At 44.0% G+C, this 19,916-nt stretch overlaps 1 protein-coding gene across 1 annotated transcript in view; it reads right to left on the bottom strand.

Annotated features, from left to right (window-relative positions):
- Nucleotides 1–18,458, bottom strand: part of LOC8033347 (zinc finger MYM-type protein 4) — a 100,301-nt gene extending 81,843 nt beyond the window's left edge. Inside the window, exons 1-5 of the mRNA XM_029983121.4 lie at nt 18,095–18,458; nt 16,048–16,660; nt 7,166–7,229; nt 3,080–3,168; nt 1,319–1,549 (exon numbers count right to left, since the gene is read on the bottom strand). Coding sequence (XP_029838981.2) covers nt 1,319–1,549; nt 3,080–3,168; nt 7,166–7,229; nt 16,048–16,647 — 984 coding nt within the window. The 5' untranslated portion in view covers nt 16,648–16,660; nt 18,095–18,458. The remainder of the gene's footprint in view (nt 1–1,318; nt 1,550–3,079; nt 3,169–7,165; nt 7,230–16,047; nt 16,661–18,094) is intronic.
- Nucleotides 18,459–19,916: the final 1,458 nt, after the last annotated feature.

Here is a 19,916-nt window from a genome sequence, read left to right as displayed (position 1 = left end):
TTGTACTAGAGCACTTCGTTTTGAAGTGCGCGAGGCTTCGCCCTGCCCTCCCTGAAGGGGTGACGGATTGGGCCGGGGCCCTGGGTTTCGCTGGCGACGATGGAAGGACGGAAGAGAAAAGGATTACAGTCACAAAGAAGCGATTAGAAGATTGGTGGAAATTGTCTTTGGAAACTAACTAGCACCGCTGGGGACAGGCGGGAAAGAGGAAAATTGGGACACCCTCCTGCGTCGCTCCGACCCAAAGTCTCAACCCTGTCCCCCAGTGGGTCCGGCGCTGGGGTAATGCCAACAAGGCTTTACCAGAGGAAAATTGGCGACTCCCTCGCCGGGGGGAAGAGGCGGGGGTGATGTTTTTTTTAATTAAGTCTTTTTGCCTGATCCTGCAAAGGTCATCCTGGTGACATCTCAGACTGCCTGGTGATAGTTGTGGGAGAAAATGGGGTTAGAAGGGTGGGCTTAGGCTAGGTAGTGCAAGCTACCACCTGTTACAAAGGGTATAGCCAATAACATCCATCCATCCATCCTTCGAAGGCCCGGTGGAAGCACCCAAAACCGTGTTTGAGCTGGAGAAAGTTAGTGGTGGCACCGTTTTCCTCACTAAACTTTCTCTTAAACTGTACCGTAATATTCCGGTGGATGCCCCACCCCCTAACGACAACCCACACCTCACTGTGGCATGCTTTGCAATTTTTTTTAAAAAAGACAGAAAGACAGCTTATTTACAGTAAATGCAGTGCCCAGGCCAATAGCGACATTGGCAGAAATGGGGTTAATTAGCTACGGCGGGAGATAGGTGAACATTACTGACTGGAAAGGACAGTCATCTTTGCTTCATTGCCCCTTACTGAGATAACAAGCTTAGCAGGTCACATGATCTAGAAATAGCACTTTTTCAAACTCTTGCTGACTGCACGCCGAAAGTTAGCCTACTCCTTATTTTCACCCGATTGGCTCTCAATTTTAGGTAGGCTGTGTCTTGGGAAATTGCCGTATAATGCGAGTACAATCACCAAAAATTGAGGTAATTCTGAGACAACAAAGTCCCATGTTTAGGACTATAAAGACGTGGGAAGTTCATTTACTTTTCAACGGCTAATAAGGTATGTGCATTGACAATCCAAACAAGAGGTGTGTAATGACTATTTTAGCGGGCACGGTATGTCAGGATCCTCGTACGAGATCAAGGTATATGCAGCTTTTTCTTTTTTATAGTTAAATCCTGCAGCTATCTACACAATGTAGTTCCAATTGACCCAGGAAACTACACGATGACTACAAGCAAGCAATGTCCACCCACGTCCTCAAGCCAGCATACCTCATGGTAGTTGTCCAGGCACTCGCGCGAACACAAAGGCTTGCCTCCGCCCAGGGGTGGGTAGAACCCGATGCCTTCCTGGAGCTCCTGCTGGCAGACGGTGCAGTGGTCCTTCTCCGGCGGCTTTTTGGGGGCCAGCTTTTGCTTGTTCCTGAAGGTCTTGAAGCACACATCCGAACACAGGAACTGTGTCTTGCCCTGGTACAGCACTTGGTAGCGGAGTCCTTTCACCTGGAGACAGACCGGCACATTTGGATGTTCCCAAATGAAGTTGCAAGTACATTCACATTGCATAAGATTGGGGCATAGGAAAAAAAAGTAAGATGTTTACAATTCTCTGTAATGCCGAATTAGAGCACAGCTCTAGAGGAGTAGGGGAGGGTACAGGGGGGAGGTATGCCCCTCCTCCTCTCCTGCTCCCCTCCCATTTAGTGAGAAATTTTCACAAAATTTCCTGCTAAAATAAGCGAAAATTTCCCCGCTAAACGTAGCGGGAAATTTAGCGAAACTTTTACCACTAAATTTAGCGGGGAAAGTGAATTGTTGTTTAGGTCACATGACGTCTATTTCCTTGCTAAATTTAGCGGAGAAATTTTTCCACTAAATTTGGCAGAAAAGATTTTTCATAAATTTGATGTGACGTCACACGTACGTAACGAGGGTAAAATTTTCCCGCCAAGTTCGGTGAGAATTTTTTCCGTTAAAATTAGCGGAAACATCTTTTCCGCTAAATTTAGCGGAAAAATTTTCCCAGGTTAAGTGGCGCCACTTGTGACGTCGTTATGGGCAATGTCCCATATTGCAACGCGTGGTTACATTGACGGTGGCATTCCTCAAACCGGAAATGGGCACCTAAGAGCTGCGCTCTAAAAGATTCAGCAGACACTTAAGACTGCTTACGTGTAGGAATGCAAAAGCATTCTTACACGCAGTGCATTCCTACAAGCAGCGCGCCAAGTCTTCCTTTTTCACATGGCGCTCCGGCGGTGACATCACGCACTTCCCTGCAGAGGCGTGGCAAACCTTGCCGGGTCCACAGCTTCTATGACGATGCATCTGGTTGCTGTGCTTTTCTTTATGTTTTACTTCTGAGGCGCGTCCACTTTGATTTTGAGCGCCCCGCCGGCTCCCGTGACGAAGCGTCTGTGTTGCTGTGCTTTTGGCCAATGGGAATTCAGGTGCCGTTTCGCTGCTACAGACTGTTACAGAATGCTCGCTTTGCTCCATGGGACAGTTAATGCTTTTGCATTAATTTACACTCAATTCCACAGATTCTCATGGTCAAAAGAGGTCACTTGCTTACGTAAAAAAGGACATAAAACATAAAAACAATGCACTGGCTAGTTGAACTAAAAAAGCCTGAATAAATGGGGGAAAAAAAATTCATATGGTACTACTTTTTATATAAGAAACACAATCAAAGGTTGGTATACCTTGTGCTTTGGCTCAGGGTGGTCCCCAGTTTCTACAGCTCCTCCAAAGCAATTTGTCCTTTACTATTCACAGTGAGACAGTGACTACTGAGCTACTTGAAAATTATGTAAGGCAATGTTGGCTAAAGGGTAAGGTTTAGCTTTGCAAGAATTCAATTGTGTCAAAATATCTGTGGTTTTTACACCACATTGAAACAAAAGTATGTTAGAAGTGTTTGTAAGATTTATAGTTCTAACTAGCAAACTCTCAAAATGTAAAAAGACACCATTTGCGGTGCTGACACTTATTAAAGGGAGGCTATTGTGAATAAGAAAAAAAGGCACTCACGGCAGAGCAGACTGCACAGGTATGGCCTGCTTTCTTCGATGAAGATGATTCCCCCTTGGCTGGGCTCTCTGGTGGAGCATCTTCAGCTTCTGCAAAAGCAAAAGTAATGTTATTTGTTCCTCTCACAAAAATGTGAGAAATACATAGGACTCCCATTAAACAAAACTGGGCTAGACGAAAATTGAGGATAAATGAAACTATGGTGGCTACTTTGGTTGGCTTCCTCTTTATGTAATCCTCAAAAATTTTGGACAATCCTAACATTGTTTTTCGCTTACTTTGCTTAAACGGGGCCGAACCCGAAACAACCCTGTGGACATCTAGAATGGCCACGGCAGTCTCACGACCATGAGGACTCTCAGCTAAGGAGCTGTAGCCAAGGGAATCCTGTTTCGCGTGCCATTAGGGTTAATTTCATAAACTCCTAGTTGCATGCCACGGCAGTCACGTTTCGCTTGGCAGTCGCCAGAAATCCCGTTGTGGCTGCAAGTTTCTACTTATTAGCTTTTGTGCTGACATAGAAGAGAAAAAACAACCACGCCAAGCATTTTCGCTTGCAACATAAGTGAAGATAATCAGAGTTGAATCGCGGCGATCTCTCGAAGACTGAAATCGCCAAGACGTTTGGCATCCCAAAGTCCATGCTCTCAAAGATATCAATGAAAAAGAAAAAGACTCAAGATGCTGTCAAGGTTGGAAGCTTGCTTCGCCAACCACAAAAAAATCTTGAACCACAAAAAAAGAATGGTCTTCATCTGTGGCTCAAGCGTGTGCGCAGTGTGAATTTCCCAATCAATGGGTCCTTTTTAGAAGGAAAGGCCGTGAGTGAGGGATGCGCGGAATTTCTGCCCAGCCACCGAGGCATGCACACCTACTTTGTAATAAAACGTTTGCAAAATGCCCAACTACCATTAACACCTTTTTTCTAGTTAGCCATAGTAGCTGCATTTATGGTGTTGTTGAAATAAAGTTATATTTCACCAATTTTATGCAGTTCGTTTAAATGAAACTTCTGATAAATGGAACAAATTCTCCTGTCCTTTCAAATTCCTTTTAAGACTGTAGCTGTAGCTGTCACTGACCCTAGTGAGCCTGTCAGTACCATGGTTGGCTTATCTACAACTGCACACTTCATACTTCTCAAATTGCTTGGAGTAAAGGTGTATACATTAAAAGGATCTCTCAATGCACAGCACGTCCGACAGCACTAGTAGCTGGTGCTCGTAGCTTTTCTAGGCTTAATCAGTCGAATAGACATACCAGTGTTCTGACAAGACTAAATGAAAGGATCTACAATGCCGAACAAAATTGATAGATTCTGATAACGGACCAAATGCAGGTATCCCCCATCTTGGAAATAACTGTCACCACCTGGTGAAAACCTGGGTTCGGGAATTCCCAAGATGAAATAAAGAACACCTTCGAAAGGAGAAGAAAGGAGAAGGAAGAAGCACCTTTGGGCAAACTTGGGGGCAAAAGATAAGCCACAACAGGCACAAATGGGACTTTGGAGGAGCCCAATTTAGGTCACTGCAGCTCAATGGAGCCAGTAGGATCTAGCTTCCTTGATTGAAAGAGTGCCCATGGTTGCTTGAGAATGTGCTTCCACATTTTCATACTGGAACCTTCTGAACCGGCAATTTCCGAAAAATGGTCCCTTGTATGTAAAAAAAAAACAGCTTGGGTGCAACCTTGAAGGTTTGCCCATTGCATGAGGATGTGAAGCATTTTCGTTACGTATGCAATACCGCAGTCTCTAAACCGTTTGATGCCGTGATGGCCATAGCACTACAAAAAGTGCTTGCTACACCCCCCCCCCCCCCCCCCCCTTTCCCCGAAGAAGTGGCTGCTCCAGTCGCAAAATGCGGTCTTCCAATTTTGCTCCTTCTTGAATGACTATCCCTAGGCCTCTGCACAGCCTTTTTGTTCATACATATATTTGGCTTACACAATGCTTCTGGCAACTCATAACAACTCTAAACTAGATATCAGTGTTTTCCATACAATGTTTTGAATGCAAAAGATAAGGTATGTGGCCCTAGGAAGTTTGTTTGCACAAGCACTGTTGAAGCCTAAAGGGTAATAATAAAAAAAAGCAGGCTGCATGTGGGTACAATAGGCCTTTTGTGAAATCCCCCAAGCGCCCCGGCCTGCGCGCGAGGAATTGTGGGAGAGACTGTCCCTCGCCTGGCCGCTCTGCTTTGAGATCGCATTGCCTTGTCGCTTGCCTCCTCTTAATCCTGTTTTTCAATTTCATTACCTATTTTTATCTATTCCAGTGTATTTTATATTGCTTCTAAGTGTTTTTATTCTCTTCTGCGCAATATTTTTTGTATATATATATATATAGTATTTGTGTCTTTATTTAGCCTTTTTCGATGGGAGTGCCGACGGACAACACGCCGCTTCGCGCGTCGTTCCCCGGGTGAATACTACCATTGCTACCGATTCCTATTGCGCTGTTAGCTGTTCATTTTTGGTCATTTGACCCGCGTGCAATCGAGAGGATTCGTTTACGAACACCCGCACACATGTCATAGGGGTAGGCAGAGCTCTAAATCAACAATTGCGACGCGAGAGCCGAGTGCGCTGTGATTTGGCCATTCGCGCTCGCTCCGTTGACTCGCACTGTATGCCTTCGAGTGCCGCTTACTTGACCAAGATACAGCACGCCGCTTTGTCGCCGCAAACCATTTGTCCGAACGTTTGCGAAGCTGAGGCATATGCAACGCTGCGGCGCCTGACAACTGCGCGCTGCGGCACGATCCCTTCGCAAACACCGACGGCTCAATGCCGCGGCTTGAATGCGCCTATGGCATGCCTTTGTAATCTATCTGCTAAGCGGTTGTCAGCTGCCGACGCCCTTTTTCAAGTGCAGAGATGTGTTGCCGCAAATCATTTGTCCGAATGCCTGCGAAGCCGTAACACTGTTCGTCATATCCGACGTGCGGTGCCTGACAAACTGCGCGCAGCGGCGCGAGCCCTTCGCAAGTGCCGGTGGCCCAAAGTCACGGCTTGTATGCGCTTATGGTATGCCTTCTTAATCTATCTGCTAAGCGGTTGTCAGTTGCAAACATCCTTTTTCAAGTGCAAAGATGTGCTGTCACCCAGGCAGTCCCCTTGAAACTCGTAGTTCCTTATAATTTTATTTCTCAAGTCAAGATGTCAGCTGATGCTCGAGTCAAGATGTCAGCAACTGACAACCGCCTAGGAGACTGATCATGAATGCATCCCAAAGGCGCATACAAGCCGTGACGTTGAACCGCCGGCGCTTGCTAAGGGCTCGCGCTGCGTGCAGTTGTCAGGCGCCGCAGCGTTGGATATGCCGAACGGTGTTACGGTTTCGCAGGCATTCGGACAAATGATTCGCGACGGCAAAGATGCGGGCTGTATCTTGGTCGAGTTAAGCGGCACTCGAAAGAATATGCTACAGTGCGAGTCAACGGAGCGAGCGCGGGCGGCCAAATCACAGCGCACTCGACTCTTGCGTCGCGATTGTTGATTCAGAGCTCTGCCTACCCCTATGACATGTGCGCAGGTGTTCATAAACCGCTCCTCTCGACTGCATGCGGGTCAAATAAACCAAAATGAACAGCTAACAGCGTGATAGGAATCGGTAGCAAAGGTAGTACTCACCCGGGGAACGACGCGCAAAGCGGCGTGTTGTCCATCGGCACTCCCGTCAAAAAAGGTGAAATAAAGACACAGATACTATATATATACAAGAAATATTGCGTGCAGAAGAGAATAGGAACACTTAGAAGCAATAAAAATACACGGGAATAGATAAAATAGGTAATGGAATCAAAAAACAGAGGATTAAGAGGAGGCAAGTGAAAAGGCAATGTGATCTCAAGGCAGAGCGGCCAGGCGAGGGACAGTTTTTCCCACAGTTCCTCGCGTGTGGTCCGGGGCGCTTGGGAAAATCGCAAATCGTCTATTGGCAAAGCTTGCAAAGGCAGTTCAGATGTAGATACAAAATATCAACCAATAGGCTGGTAGTGAACAGCATTGCTGCCTTTCCAAGGGAAACTACTACTAAACTCAAGAGTATTTATCTCAGTAAATGAAAGGGAGTTAAAATACCTTTTGCATCTTGTGATAACCTGTCGTCTGATGCATCCGGGGTGCTCTCATTAGGATTAGATTCCTGAAAAAGAATATTCATCCACACATCAGACTTCGTAATGCCAAAAGAGAAGCTCAACATCTATTCTTCAGTGATCTGATTAAGAAAGAAAGGTTATAAGGGCAAGCTCATAACTATGGAAAGTCCTTTTGCTATATGAAAGGTAGCATGGTAGAGTAACACTCGGGTACGAGGTTTGAAACATTGCGGCATAGCTGTGCTATATTCAGTTTACTAATAACATGATAAACGACATAAGCTACGGACCCCGCGATCGAATAAGAGGATCTGAATGAGGAATCTAACAGCAGTGCATATATCATTGCACCAGGGGTACAAGTTGGAGAAGCCAGCAGTGATGAGCTGGATAACTAAATTAATTAACTTCAGCAAAACATCTCTTGATGTTTAACTACATCCTGTTCATGCAGATACACGAGTTTTGTTTAAATGTCTGGGATGCAATCAACTGGTTAACAAATGTGCACCAGGGACTCATGTCGGGATGTTGGCCTGAACTGTAGGCTTGGATTGCGCCACTTTGACTACATTTTAACCTCGGAAAATGCTGTAGTGTTCCCCAATGGCACCCAAAACAATTTAGGACAGTAACATCAACTTCCATGACTCTTATAACAATCATTTCTCATGAACAAGCATGAGGCAGATAGATAAGGATGAAAGAGTGCATGTCTATAATAGTGCAGTAGCAATAGCTCAGAGCTACTTTACAAACAGATGTGATATCAGGGTTCAAAGATTTCTCTTTTTTAAACTCACAATTGAACATACATCTATATGCAATTTCTGATCAAAGCAAAAGGAAAGTTGGTCACGTACATTCAAGTGCTTCTTGAATACACCATAAATAATGTTGGGTTCAAATTTTACTAACTGCATATCAGAAGGTTGAAACCACGAGAACTAGCATCAGAGGGAAAGAAGCCAAATATGTGATTTTTGCCGTGACATTGCAAGAACAAGGCCGCTCTGTGTGTGTGTCTGTGTGTGTATAGGTATACATTATATATATATATATATATATATCGGTGATTTCATCTCAAATCGTGCAGGCAAAAAGGGTCGAATTTCTAATTTCGCTGAAAAAAATATATGTTATGGCGTTAGTCTCTAAAAACGCAGTCGCCACAAACCGCAAGTTCGTTGAATTTTTTGTTCTCGACTTACGAATTTTAAAAGAGGTCGGGGCGGAAAGCAGTGTTTTTCACATCCGTCGTGGGTCAGATGTTTTGCAAGACCTCCCGCCGTGGATTTTCAGTTCACATTTTATTAACTTTTTTCAAGCACTCTGTGAGCACAGTTAAAAGGCTCTAATGCCATGAAATAATTTTAGGCGCTTTGCTTTTTTTATGTAACAACGTCAAAAATGCCCCCTCGGTTAATTGTTGACAAACTTTGACAATTAAATACTGGCGATCTATTTGGGTTACATCGATAGTTTTTATGTCTATGGAGAGCCCGAAACACGCTTTTTATACATATTATAAGATCACTTCGCTGTATAAATTGTCCTTTGCGGTATGCCTACGTTAATGTTATGCTAAAACCAAAAAGTAGCAATATTGAGATCAATTTTCTAAAAAAAAAAAAAGCATTTATATTTTTTTATTATTTTTGACAACGTATACATGATAGTTCTCTACTCGAAAAACAAGTCGAGGAAGTGTGCATTTTGTTTGTATGTTTTATGTTTAAGCTTCAATATCGTAAAAAAAAAAGTGTTTTTACGGCTCGAAACGGACTTGTGAGTTGCGCGTCTTCACAAACCTGGAAATATTCTTGCCTTTTTTCGACGTTCTCACATAAAAATGAAGTATTTACACCCTGTTATATTTATTGCTCATTTAAATTTTATTACAGGCGGCAAGCTACATTGGCAAAATAGAAACCTATTAGCAGGCGTCGTAAATTTTTAATGTGTAGAAATCGTCAGCCGTCGTATTGATTCGGGGCCCTCGCTGGCCTATATGAACGTCCCGCCCCTTCGGAACCAGCAGATGACCACGACCTTTCGCAAACGTTGTGTTAGATAGGACGGCCCGTGACAGTAAAGCGAGCAGCGAACCCTGTGTCACGAGGAGTGAAGTGGTACGAATATGGCGTTGACGCTGCGAACAGTGACGGCCACCCAGGAGGAGTCAATCAGTCAAAGTACTGCAGAAGGGAAAGCAAAGGAAATGTTGCCCGGGAGGATGAGGACACCACGGCCTTACAATATCGGTGGTCAACAACAGTTCTGCCGGCCAAAACAACGCCGCGTGTGTGCTAAAACCGGTGGCGCGGGACAACAATCCCGCAGACGCACACACGAAGATGGGCCGGTTCCAATAGGGATGTTGGCAAATCTTGAAACCAGCCATCCATGCACGCGTGAAACAAGCTTCGAGCGCCCTACCCTTGAAACTGCCGTGCTCTTTCTGTCTCCGAAGGGATCCGATAGCACTGAAGGGTTATCTCTTTTGGAAACAGCGAAGCCTGGAGACTAGTTGGGTCGAAGTCAGCCTCCTTGTTAACTATAATCAATTGTGAAGAGTGGTCTTCTCCTGAGATGACAAGTTAGCGCCGGCTGGCGTGTTCTTCTGAAAAAGGCGAGGGGAAAGAGGAAGTTTGAGTAACTACAGTAACGACCTCGAAAGCTCCTCTCCCGATATGAAGCTCGAGGCACGTTACGTCTCGGTTGCCTTCTCGCGCATAAAACTGCGCTGCTCGAATATATAGATCTGGATGAGTTTCGTAACGGCACGTGTTCGTGTAATCACTACTGCGTGATACATGTTAAAAACTCCAGGTTAGCGGTTGTACTGCACTGGCTAAATTTCTCATCTACAGCTAAGAGACCAATCACCCGTTGAGGCGTATCTCCATCAAGGCTGTATAAACATACAAAGCAAGCCAATTATTTTATATTCTTCACTCTGTTTTGCACAGCCGTCGTGGCTATACGGAACAGAGTGAAGAATAGATTCGAGCATCATCTGGACGCCGTCATCCTGCCAGGCTTCAGTGTCATGGGACTGGACTTGGCGTCGGTCAGTTAAGACTTTTTTTTATTTCGTGTGTTCGCTTCGCTGAACTTTGTTTCTCAAGTGCGCTTCCGCTGAACATTTTTTTTTTTTTTAATGTTTTCTTACGAATTGTTTGTTAGCATTGTTTAATTGTTGGTTTTATTTCGTCATAATGTAGCGGCCTGCAAGCTGTTGAAAGCGTGTTCGCACGCATTTGGTTGCGTCCCTTTTAGGGAATGCCCGGAGGAGTTTGTTTTTGTTCTCGCCGTGTGCGGCTGAGTTTTTCCGTCTTGATTACATTTTTTGCTTTACCTTTACGTGTCGTCGACTTCTTTGTCTGGCTCTCCACCATGCGTGGACCTATCACCTTGCCACCGGTCAAACCTATATCTTTTATTCTTTTAAGACAATTTTTGTTAAGATGGGAGTTGGGTAATTTTATTCCTATTCATTTATTTTTATTCCCTACCCCTCTCCGTGACAATTTCTTTGTGAATTTTGGACCGTTTGTGTGTCTTTACCTTTGTGGGTTACGGAAGTGAAAGGCTATTCCCTGGTGATCAGTGCCGATGTGCGGTGAGGTGAACAAACCCTAGCGTTTGGTTTCGGAAAGAACTGTATATAATAAATCAATGATGTGGTGACTTTCTATGTCTTAGTAATATGACAGCTAATAACAAGTCATGCTAGTTTACAGTGAAAGTTTTATAAGTCGAAACAATACAGCGTCTGTGCCTCTTCGATACTGAAAGTCTACTAGGCCTGCTGATTTGATTAGATACATTGCTTGTGGTTTCCCGCTGTTATCAAAACACAAATAACTATTCAATACCACAAATTGCATTTATAATTGATTACAAAACGCAGACAATTATGCAGAAAATCTTTTTCACAATTCATAGAAACGTACGGGTCGCTATGTCTGGCTTAGGTCTTGAAAACGAAGACATCTTTTTTCTGATATTGAGGCCTAAATATAAAACATACAAGCAAAATACACACTTTCTTGACCTGTTTTTTCGAGTAGACAACTATCATATCTACATCGTAACAAAAAATAAAAAAAAAATAAAAATGTTTTTTTTTTTTTTTTTTTTTTAAATTGACCTCAAAGTTTAATACTTTTTGGTTTTAGCATAACATTAACGTAGACATACTGCAAAGGATAATTTATACAGCTCAGTGATTTTATAATATGTATAAACAGCGTGTTTCGGGCTCTCCATAGACATAAAAACTATCGATGTAACCCAAGTAGATCGCCAGTATTTAATTGTCAAAGTTCGACAATTAACCGAGGGGGCGTTATGGACATTTTTATAGACAAAAAGCAAAGCGCCTAAAATTATTTCATGGCATTCGAGTCATTTAACTGTGCTCACAGAGTGCTTGAAAAAAATTAATAAAATGGGAACTGAAAATCCACAACGGGAGATTGAACGAAACATCCGACCCACGAAGGATATGAAAAGCACTGCTTTCCACCCCGGCCTCTCTTAAAATTCTCAAGTCGAGAACAAAAAATCCAACGAACTTGCGGTTTGTGGCGACTGCGTTTTTAGAGACTACACCATAACATATATTTTTTTCAGCAAAATTAAAAATTCAATTCTTTTTGCCTGCACGATTTGAGATGAAATCACGCATATATTATATATATATATATATACTTTTTTTTTAACTTGCCAGTTTTCTTGTGATGCACTCAAGCGGTGCCGGACATGTCATGACCAAGTCTGGCTTATGAATTGGTCACTAACATGCTCTTCACTCGTCAGCTTGCTCTTCACTCGTCAGCTTGCTTGTCACTCGTCAGCTTGCACTCAGTAAATATCAAACCATCATTGAATATCTGGCTCGTCAGTCGTCAGCATGCGCTTGGTAAATATCAAACCATCATTGAATATCCGAATTCGAGTGTGTGGTCAATTAGTGCAATAAAACACGACAGCCTGTTGCGAACACGAGTTGAGGAAAAGGACATAAGAAATGTTTGTATAATTATTTTAGGTAGGTAAATGAAGTTTGAACAGTTTATAGTGCTTGACTCATTCCTATATGTCTGGTGTTAGCTATGATATGGCTTGTTATTTATGCCCTGGATGCAATGCTCATGCAAAAAAAAAGCCAAGAAAAAATAAATGTTCTTATGCACACCTTGGGCATGGCAAACAAACCTAAAAGAGCCTATACACCATTCCAAGAAACACTCGACCCCAGGGGCAACAAGCCTTTTTCGAAGTCTCTGGGTTTGAGGCTAGACTCTTAATGGCGTCCCGGCTAACCCTAACCGAGTGGACTGATTGCGATAGGCGCAGCCTGCGTAGATGCAGTTTTAAACACTACTGGCGGCTAAATTGCTGCCTTTTCCTGCTGCATTTTGTGTTTTATGGTGTATGTATTTTCCCGAGGACACTGAAAAAGCATTGTACCACATTTGATAAAAAAAAACAAAAAACCTGTAAACTATTCTTTTTTTTTTGGGGGGGGGGGGGGGTATGTGCACGACAGAACAAATGCAAATGAAATGGGGTTTTTTTGTTTTGTTTTTTTACGATAAGTTTCAATGGCGCCGTTTGATTAGCCGTGCGTCAAACGACAAAGCGCTTTGCTGTCGGAAATAATTTTTTATTTTTTTGGTTTCATGGGAAATTGCAGATACTCAAGAATGCGACAGAGAAGATGGCTAGGCTGACCTCTCAAAATAAATGCGATGGCGGGTAGCACCAGTTTGAAAAAGAGAGCGCGCGAAAATGCCTCAAATGTACACCTTTCTGGGTTGCCGGGAGTTTTACAAATGCCTATTTGACTAGTTTTGCGATCATACAAGGTATTGATTTTTTTAAATGGGAAATATGAAGGCTCAAAGATAATAAAACACCCTAAAACCAAAACAACACAGTTTTTCTGAGATTGTCTGCCCTTGGTGATAACTTATCTTGCGGGTTCCAAGCATCCTAGATATTTATAATTATGCTTATGCGATGTCTACTTCCCTACTAAAAATGTGATAGAAGTGTGCCACGCCCCTTTCTGAGCGGACAAATTTAGAGCACAAAATCCAGCGGATGTGCCGGTGGCGTGATGACGGGGACGAGTCAGACAGTCGCAAGCCGCCTTTCCATACAAATGCAAATTTTTCTCAACTTCTTTGTCAAGAACACCAGTGCCTCTCCTCCCCACGTTTAAACAGTGGGGAAGAAATGTTGCCGGTTAAAGTATGCCACATTCAGTAATATAAAGAGTTCTCTGTATCGACGTCTATGCAATCAAAATGTATTGGCAGATAACATTCCAGAAAGGGAACAAAACTGTATTCTGGAAAAGTAAAATTTTCATAGTATGTTTATTTAAAAGAAATTATGTCTGTAAATGCAACTATGCACACTCCCACGAAAAAGGGACATGAGGCTTCATCGAGACAGAACGACGGGACGGCAGAAATGAACCTAGAAATCAGTACTGTCCCGGCAAAAATGGGACGTCTGGGCATCTCAGTCATATCAGTTGCAGTAACATTTTCTTTTTGCTTACCAATATAAATTCTTTCATCTGAATGTAGCCACGAATATCTTGTCTAAAGTGATTTCAAGCTCCCTGAACAGTTTATTATAATTAGAAATCTGATAAGAGAGGCTGCATTGCTTTTCCTCAGCAGCTGAATGCTATGCCTGCCTGCCCCTGCCTGCCCCTCCCTCCCTCCTCTCCCCCCCTTCCTTGTTATTGGACCACCCACCTGCTATTACTCGGCGAATAGCAACGTAACCTTGCTGCTGACAAAGCCAACCCAAATGGCTCGAGACACTTTGAAAAGAAGCTATTACACCCTTTCGCTTGGGCTTTGGTCCTTTGCCTGATTACTGCCAACCACAATTATAATTCTATTTTTTCCTGAAAACACCTACTTTAATACTCAGAGGTTTGTACTTGTGCACACTCTGCGTCTCATGAAGGAGTAAAGACAAAGTCTCAATTGCGGTCGAATGAATATAAGGTGCCGTTCACACACTTGCAACCACGAGGACGGAGAGAGAGAAGAATGGTTTTTAAGGCTTTCTCGACATCTTAGGGGCGGATGCGCTGCTGCGGAGTTGGTCCTAAGATGTCGCAAGAGGCTTAAAAACCGGTCTTGTCTCTCTCGTCCTACTTGGTTGCAAGTGTGTGAACGGCGCTTAAGTGGACTTCAATGGACTACAGACAACAAATCAACGCCCCAAGAACTGTACATACAGGCAAGAAATAAAGCAGCCACTGTCTTGTTTCTTGTACCCTTGATTTTTTTTTTTTGGGGGGGGGGGGGGGGAGCTCATTTTTTTTATTAATAAAAGAAAAGGCAGCCTACACTGACAAAGCGCTCCAGTAATATGACAATGCATCACCACAAAAACTCATAGCATTAACAAGTGACTAAATGCTTCCAATTAAAACCATTTAATGGCACTGCCATGAAATGGATCTAATTAAAAGTGTTTTATGGCAAGCATGTTACCGTAAAGTGCCAAGGGAACACCCACACCAACCTTCCCTGAAAACTAGATTAATCTAGACATTAACCTCAAGAACTCTTTGTTATCACCTCCTGACAGAACATCTTCCCGTCTTAACAACTCCTGCACAATCAAATGTGTTTCCGGTTCCACAAACGCATTCAATCAGTCTTTCCTTCCTCAAGCCATCTCCGAGTGGAACAGCCTACCATCCTCCATCGTCACCATCGTGGACCCAGAAGTATTTCTGTCAAGCTTACGGATTCATTTTTCTTGTTATTAGTATTTTTTGCCAGTCTGTACGATTAATGAGCTTGACCTGGATGTGTTAATTAGCTTGTGTTTCTTCCTTTTCTTGTTTGTATAACATGTATATACCCCCCCTTATGTAATGCCCTAACCGGGCCCTTAAGGTGAAAATAAATGAAATGAAATGAAAAATGGGCGCTTGTCCGATCAAATTGCGCGCTTGACATATAACTGGCAGAATTCCCAAGTTTGGAAATGTTATAGTGAGCACTTGAACAAAGCATACACTTCAGCAGTATTTTAAGGTAGTAGCCTGGCCACTAAATGCTTCCAATAACATGATACTCTGCAATGGACAGATTACTTCTAATGCAAAGCTCAAAGTTGTCTGATGACAAAGACCCAATCAGCATTCCCAAAAAAAGAAAACTAAAAGGCCAGCAATTCCTGATCATACCTAGGTCTCAAGTTCAAAATCAATCATCATGCAGTCACTAAAAAAAAAATTAAAAAAAACAGTACAATGGTGTCAAGCAAAATAACATAAAGAAAGCACTAAGGCATAAAAAGAATGGGCCAGCTGGTAAACATGCACCGTATGACACTGTTAGTGTGAATAAGGCATCGGCACTCTTTTGCATTTCAATATGGTACTGGTGTGCATGAAAATGTACTGCTTAGATTACTGTCCAAATGTGCTCTTTACACCACTCTAATAGTTTTTGTGACACCCCTTCAATTCTTAAAAAAAAAGAGGGAAAAAAGAGCGCCGATTGCATCTTCGCAATAACAGTACCACACTGTGTACACAATGTGAATGAACAGCTCTGTAAACGCAGATGAAGAAAAGACACAACCAAGACAAGACAAACCTGTCCAGCTGTCCTGTCGTGGTTGTGTCTTTCCCTCGTCTGCATTTACAGAGCTCTCCATCCCCATTATAAAGAAAGCCCACCATCGACACAACGCTGAAGCAGATTCCAAAAGCAGAGAGTAAACCATCAATTGTGGGGACATTCCTTCCAGCTTCCGTTCCCCCAAACGTCGCAACCACGAGCGGCAGAGACAGACACTCACCGTTTCGGACTTGGGCTCCACCTTGGCCTGCCCCGAGAGCCGACTCGCAATGGCATGCATGATGGATAGCTTGGACACCTTCTTGGATTTCTTCTTGCGCAGGGGTGTCGACGATGGTGTAGACTCCCCAGAGTTGGCCTCCTTCGCCTTTTCCACGGGCTTGTCGTCGGGCAGCGGAAGTTCCTCGCTCGCCTCCGTCGACTCAGTCTTTACTGCGTCCCCATCCGCCTGCGAGGAATCCAGCTGACTGTCCAAGGCATCCTCCTTACGTTCATTGTCCCCTTTGGAAGAGTCCTCTCCTGCACCACTGTTCATCTCGATGTCGGACGCATTCTTTTCCGACTGCCTGCTGTCTTCGTTAGCACTGTGGTCACTCGATCCGTTCACCGCTTTAGACCCTGCGCCTTCCATGCGTTCCGCGGCGTCCGGGGAAGCGTTCTCGGGGCAGCCGTTGGTGACTCCGCCTTCTCCGCATTCCGCCATGTCGACGTCTTCCTCCTCCTGGCCTCCCGACTTGAGCTTGTCGGCGCCCTCCTTGGCGCACACGCCGGCCGCCGACTCGCCATTGGAGGTGGCCATTGCAGGCGCCTCTGTGTCCATCTTTTTCTTTACCCTGTGGAGGCGAAGCGTGTGGAGAGTGCTCTACTTGAAAGCGGCTTGTTTTGAACCTCGCGCAATAAGTCATCTTCGAAAGCATGAAATATGGCGAGAATGGCCGGATGCCCTGCTGCACATAGCTGACCTGTGGACTGCAAAAAGAGGCACTTTGCCTCATTAGAAAACTTTTCTGCAGGGAATGGGGCCTGGGATAACTGTAATCACCGACGGGGTGAGAGCAGCAGGGAGGGGCTCAGCGTGGGGTTCCGACCTTCGACAATACTTCGGCGTCTCGTGCACCCCGAGTGTGAACGTGCAGCCAAAGCAAGGCAAAAGGCATATAGCGCGTGCTGGAGGAGGAATGTTTGGAGACCAAGTGTTTGCAGCCACTGGCCCTGCTTCTGCGCTGCATCATTTTAAAACTCCTCAGGAGCCGGCTGGTCTGACAACAGGCGAGAGATTGATAAGGGGCATGTATTTAACTACCTCAAACGATTCCATACACTTAACAAAAAGAAAATTTAATTCTTTTAACTGGGGTGTTTTTTTTTTCTTTCTCTCAGTTTGAAGTGAGATGTGATCAAAAATATGTTTTAGGTGCAAATAAATAAGCACATTTAAAAGAAGTAGGTGCGTTTTGCCACTTGCTTCCTCGGAGCAACACAGGTGAACCGTAAAACTAGCGTACAACGCAGCACCCTTCACGTTAACGCAGCTATTCAATGTTGTAATAAATTTGTAAAAAAATTAATAAAAAGAAAACGGGAAAAGTTGCATAAACGTTAAGCAGCTAGAATCATTATTACTTGAGCTAGACTTCAGGTCAGTAGATAATCTATTGTAAAATATTGATCGTAGAGTTCATGGACTATGCAATGCGCCAATAACGTCACTACCATTTACGACATTCACAGCCCAGTAAAGATTGCGGGACGGCAGCGCTACCAACAGTTACGATCGTGGTGCAGATAAAAGGCAACGGACTACAGCAGCCAACATTCCGGCTTCCAAGCAAAAATTAAAAAAAAAAATAAATAAATACGCGAACACATTTTTTTTGCGGTGGACTTTGTGGCACGGACATAAGACAATTGCTTAAAATTAATATCTTTGCGAGTACGAAAAACAATCCTTGGAACAAGAGTCGCCAGAACAGAAAACATGCGTCGATATAAAGGTTCCCGGCACATTTCTTTGTTGACTTCGGTCTCAGTTAGCCAATCCTTTACGCGAATGTTTACCGTTTTAAACATTTCCGGCAGCTAGATACGCGAGCGATCTTTAATAAAGTTTCGCAGGTGCAATCGCACGCACTGCCAATCGCCATGTTTTAAAACACATTCGGGGAACGCCGAACTTGCAAAGGAACAGAGTTGTCACCGGCTTGCTGGCGTTTCAAGGATTAAATGAGGACGCTCCATCGTTACTCGGTGATGTTTCAGGTTCTTACCGATGCAGGACAGGGTAGCGAAGGTCACGGAACGAGAGTCATTCGTTGATGAAGCTCGAAACTTAAAAGTCACCACCTAAGCCTTTTCACCGCTAATAGACATTTTTTACACTGTCAAGTTCACATCTTCACAAATCATGCAAAGCTATCAAAGTGACACCGAACAACGTCGTAGAGCTGTTACGAGTTCGTGAACGCTACGCGGGCGTCAGTTTATCTTCACAAACTTTGCATTTACGCGAAAAAACTGACATTTACAAGACGGCGTGCGTACACCAAACAGAAATGTTCGCAAACCGCTAATGTTGTGCCGGATGTGCTTGTTACGTCACATCCGGTGATGAAGTGCTTTGCTTGCTTTGCTGCTCTGACAGCTTTGGTGCTCCACAATCTTGTGCTGCGTGCGTGTGCTTCCGAGCTTCTTTTTAGCATTGCGTTTTTTCGATGTTTTGGTACTGCCACGGTTGATGAATGGTAAGCTAAGAACGTTTGCTTATGCTTGTCCCACAGCGTGCCAGAACGGGACGCTGTGGGATCCCCTGTACGTGATACCGATATCACGGTATCATGCACTGGGAAACTGGCGGCATTTCAAAAGTATCCTAAGGAACTGTTCAGTAATCAACATAAGGAAATCCAATAAGCTTACCTTGCCTTATTTTTTTTTTTGTCAACGCTGATAAATATATATGTTAAAAATTTAAAAAAAAAAAAGCTTTTACCTGGATGCAGGGGCAGATCAACGGCAGATCCAAGGAGGGTGGGAGAAGAGGGGGGGGGGGGGGGGGGGGGGGCGGCGGCGGCGGCGGCCGCCCCCCCCCCCTCCCCCCAAGGTCGACCCCTCCCCCCCTCCCCCCTTCTCGGAGGGCCCCCCGGTGCACAAGAAAGAATGGGAGAATAGTACCCTTAAAAATCCCCCCCCCCCCCCTTTTTTTTTCCCAAAACGGAGTTCTGGATCCGCCCCTGCCTGGATGAGCAAGTTTAGCAGGGTTGAGGCATGTTGTAGTACCCAGACCTGGATCAATGTTTTTCAACAATAAGATAAATTTGTTTTAAAGTTAGAAAATCAGTGAAATAGAACTATTTGAAGTATATTTGAAAAGCAGATGACACAAGAGAGGCAGAAAAAAAGCACAATGGACGAGGGAATTATAGTAGGTGTGGTGCTGGACAGTTCCTGTAATGTGGGCAGTTTGGCGTAAGGGACACATGGGAACACACCCATCCAGTAAGTTAAAATGTGATCAAAGGCTGAGGGTTCTCACCTATCTGTCCAGCCCCGCGCACCACCATCTGTTTGTGTGTATTTATTTGTATTCATTCTCACAACAGTCTCGTGCAAGGACCAAAAGTATGAATAGATTGAAGTGGGGGATATGCAGTGATCAGGTAAAGTTTGCAAGTATTTTACATAGTAAGATGGAATACAAAACGAACCAACTGAGCTTAAAAGCCAAGATCTAAATCCCTTCATACTAGTGATGGGATTGGGTAAACTACCTCTGTAGAAAGAAAAGCAAATACGACTGATGGTTGGGGAATGGACAATATAAAGATATATGCAAGTAATAAACACAATAAGAAAAAAAAAAGTTAATAACTTGTGGGATGCGCCAGTGTTTAATTTTTACCCATAACTGTAGTATGTCATTATTGACAATGCACGGTATCATAGCGGGAAGACTGAATCTGTATCAACGATGGTGTCAAGGGGAAATGATATCTGGCACTGGCGGTAACCGGACAAAAGCTCACCGGACAGAAGCTCACCAAACAAAAACTCGCCCGTTTTTTCACAGACCCAAACAAAAGCTCACCTCTT

This window comes from Ixodes scapularis, unplaced genomic scaffold (genome assembly GCF_016920785.2).
Source record: "Ixodes scapularis isolate PalLabHiFi unplaced genomic scaffold, ASM1692078v2 PGA_scaffold2__306_contigs__length_199485367, whole genome shotgun sequence".
Taxonomy (NCBI): Eukaryota; Metazoa; Arthropoda; class Arachnida; order Ixodida; family Ixodidae; genus Ixodes; species Ixodes scapularis.
Note: the sequence above shows the minus strand (reverse complement) of the source record. Positions and strands in the feature narration are given on the sequence as shown.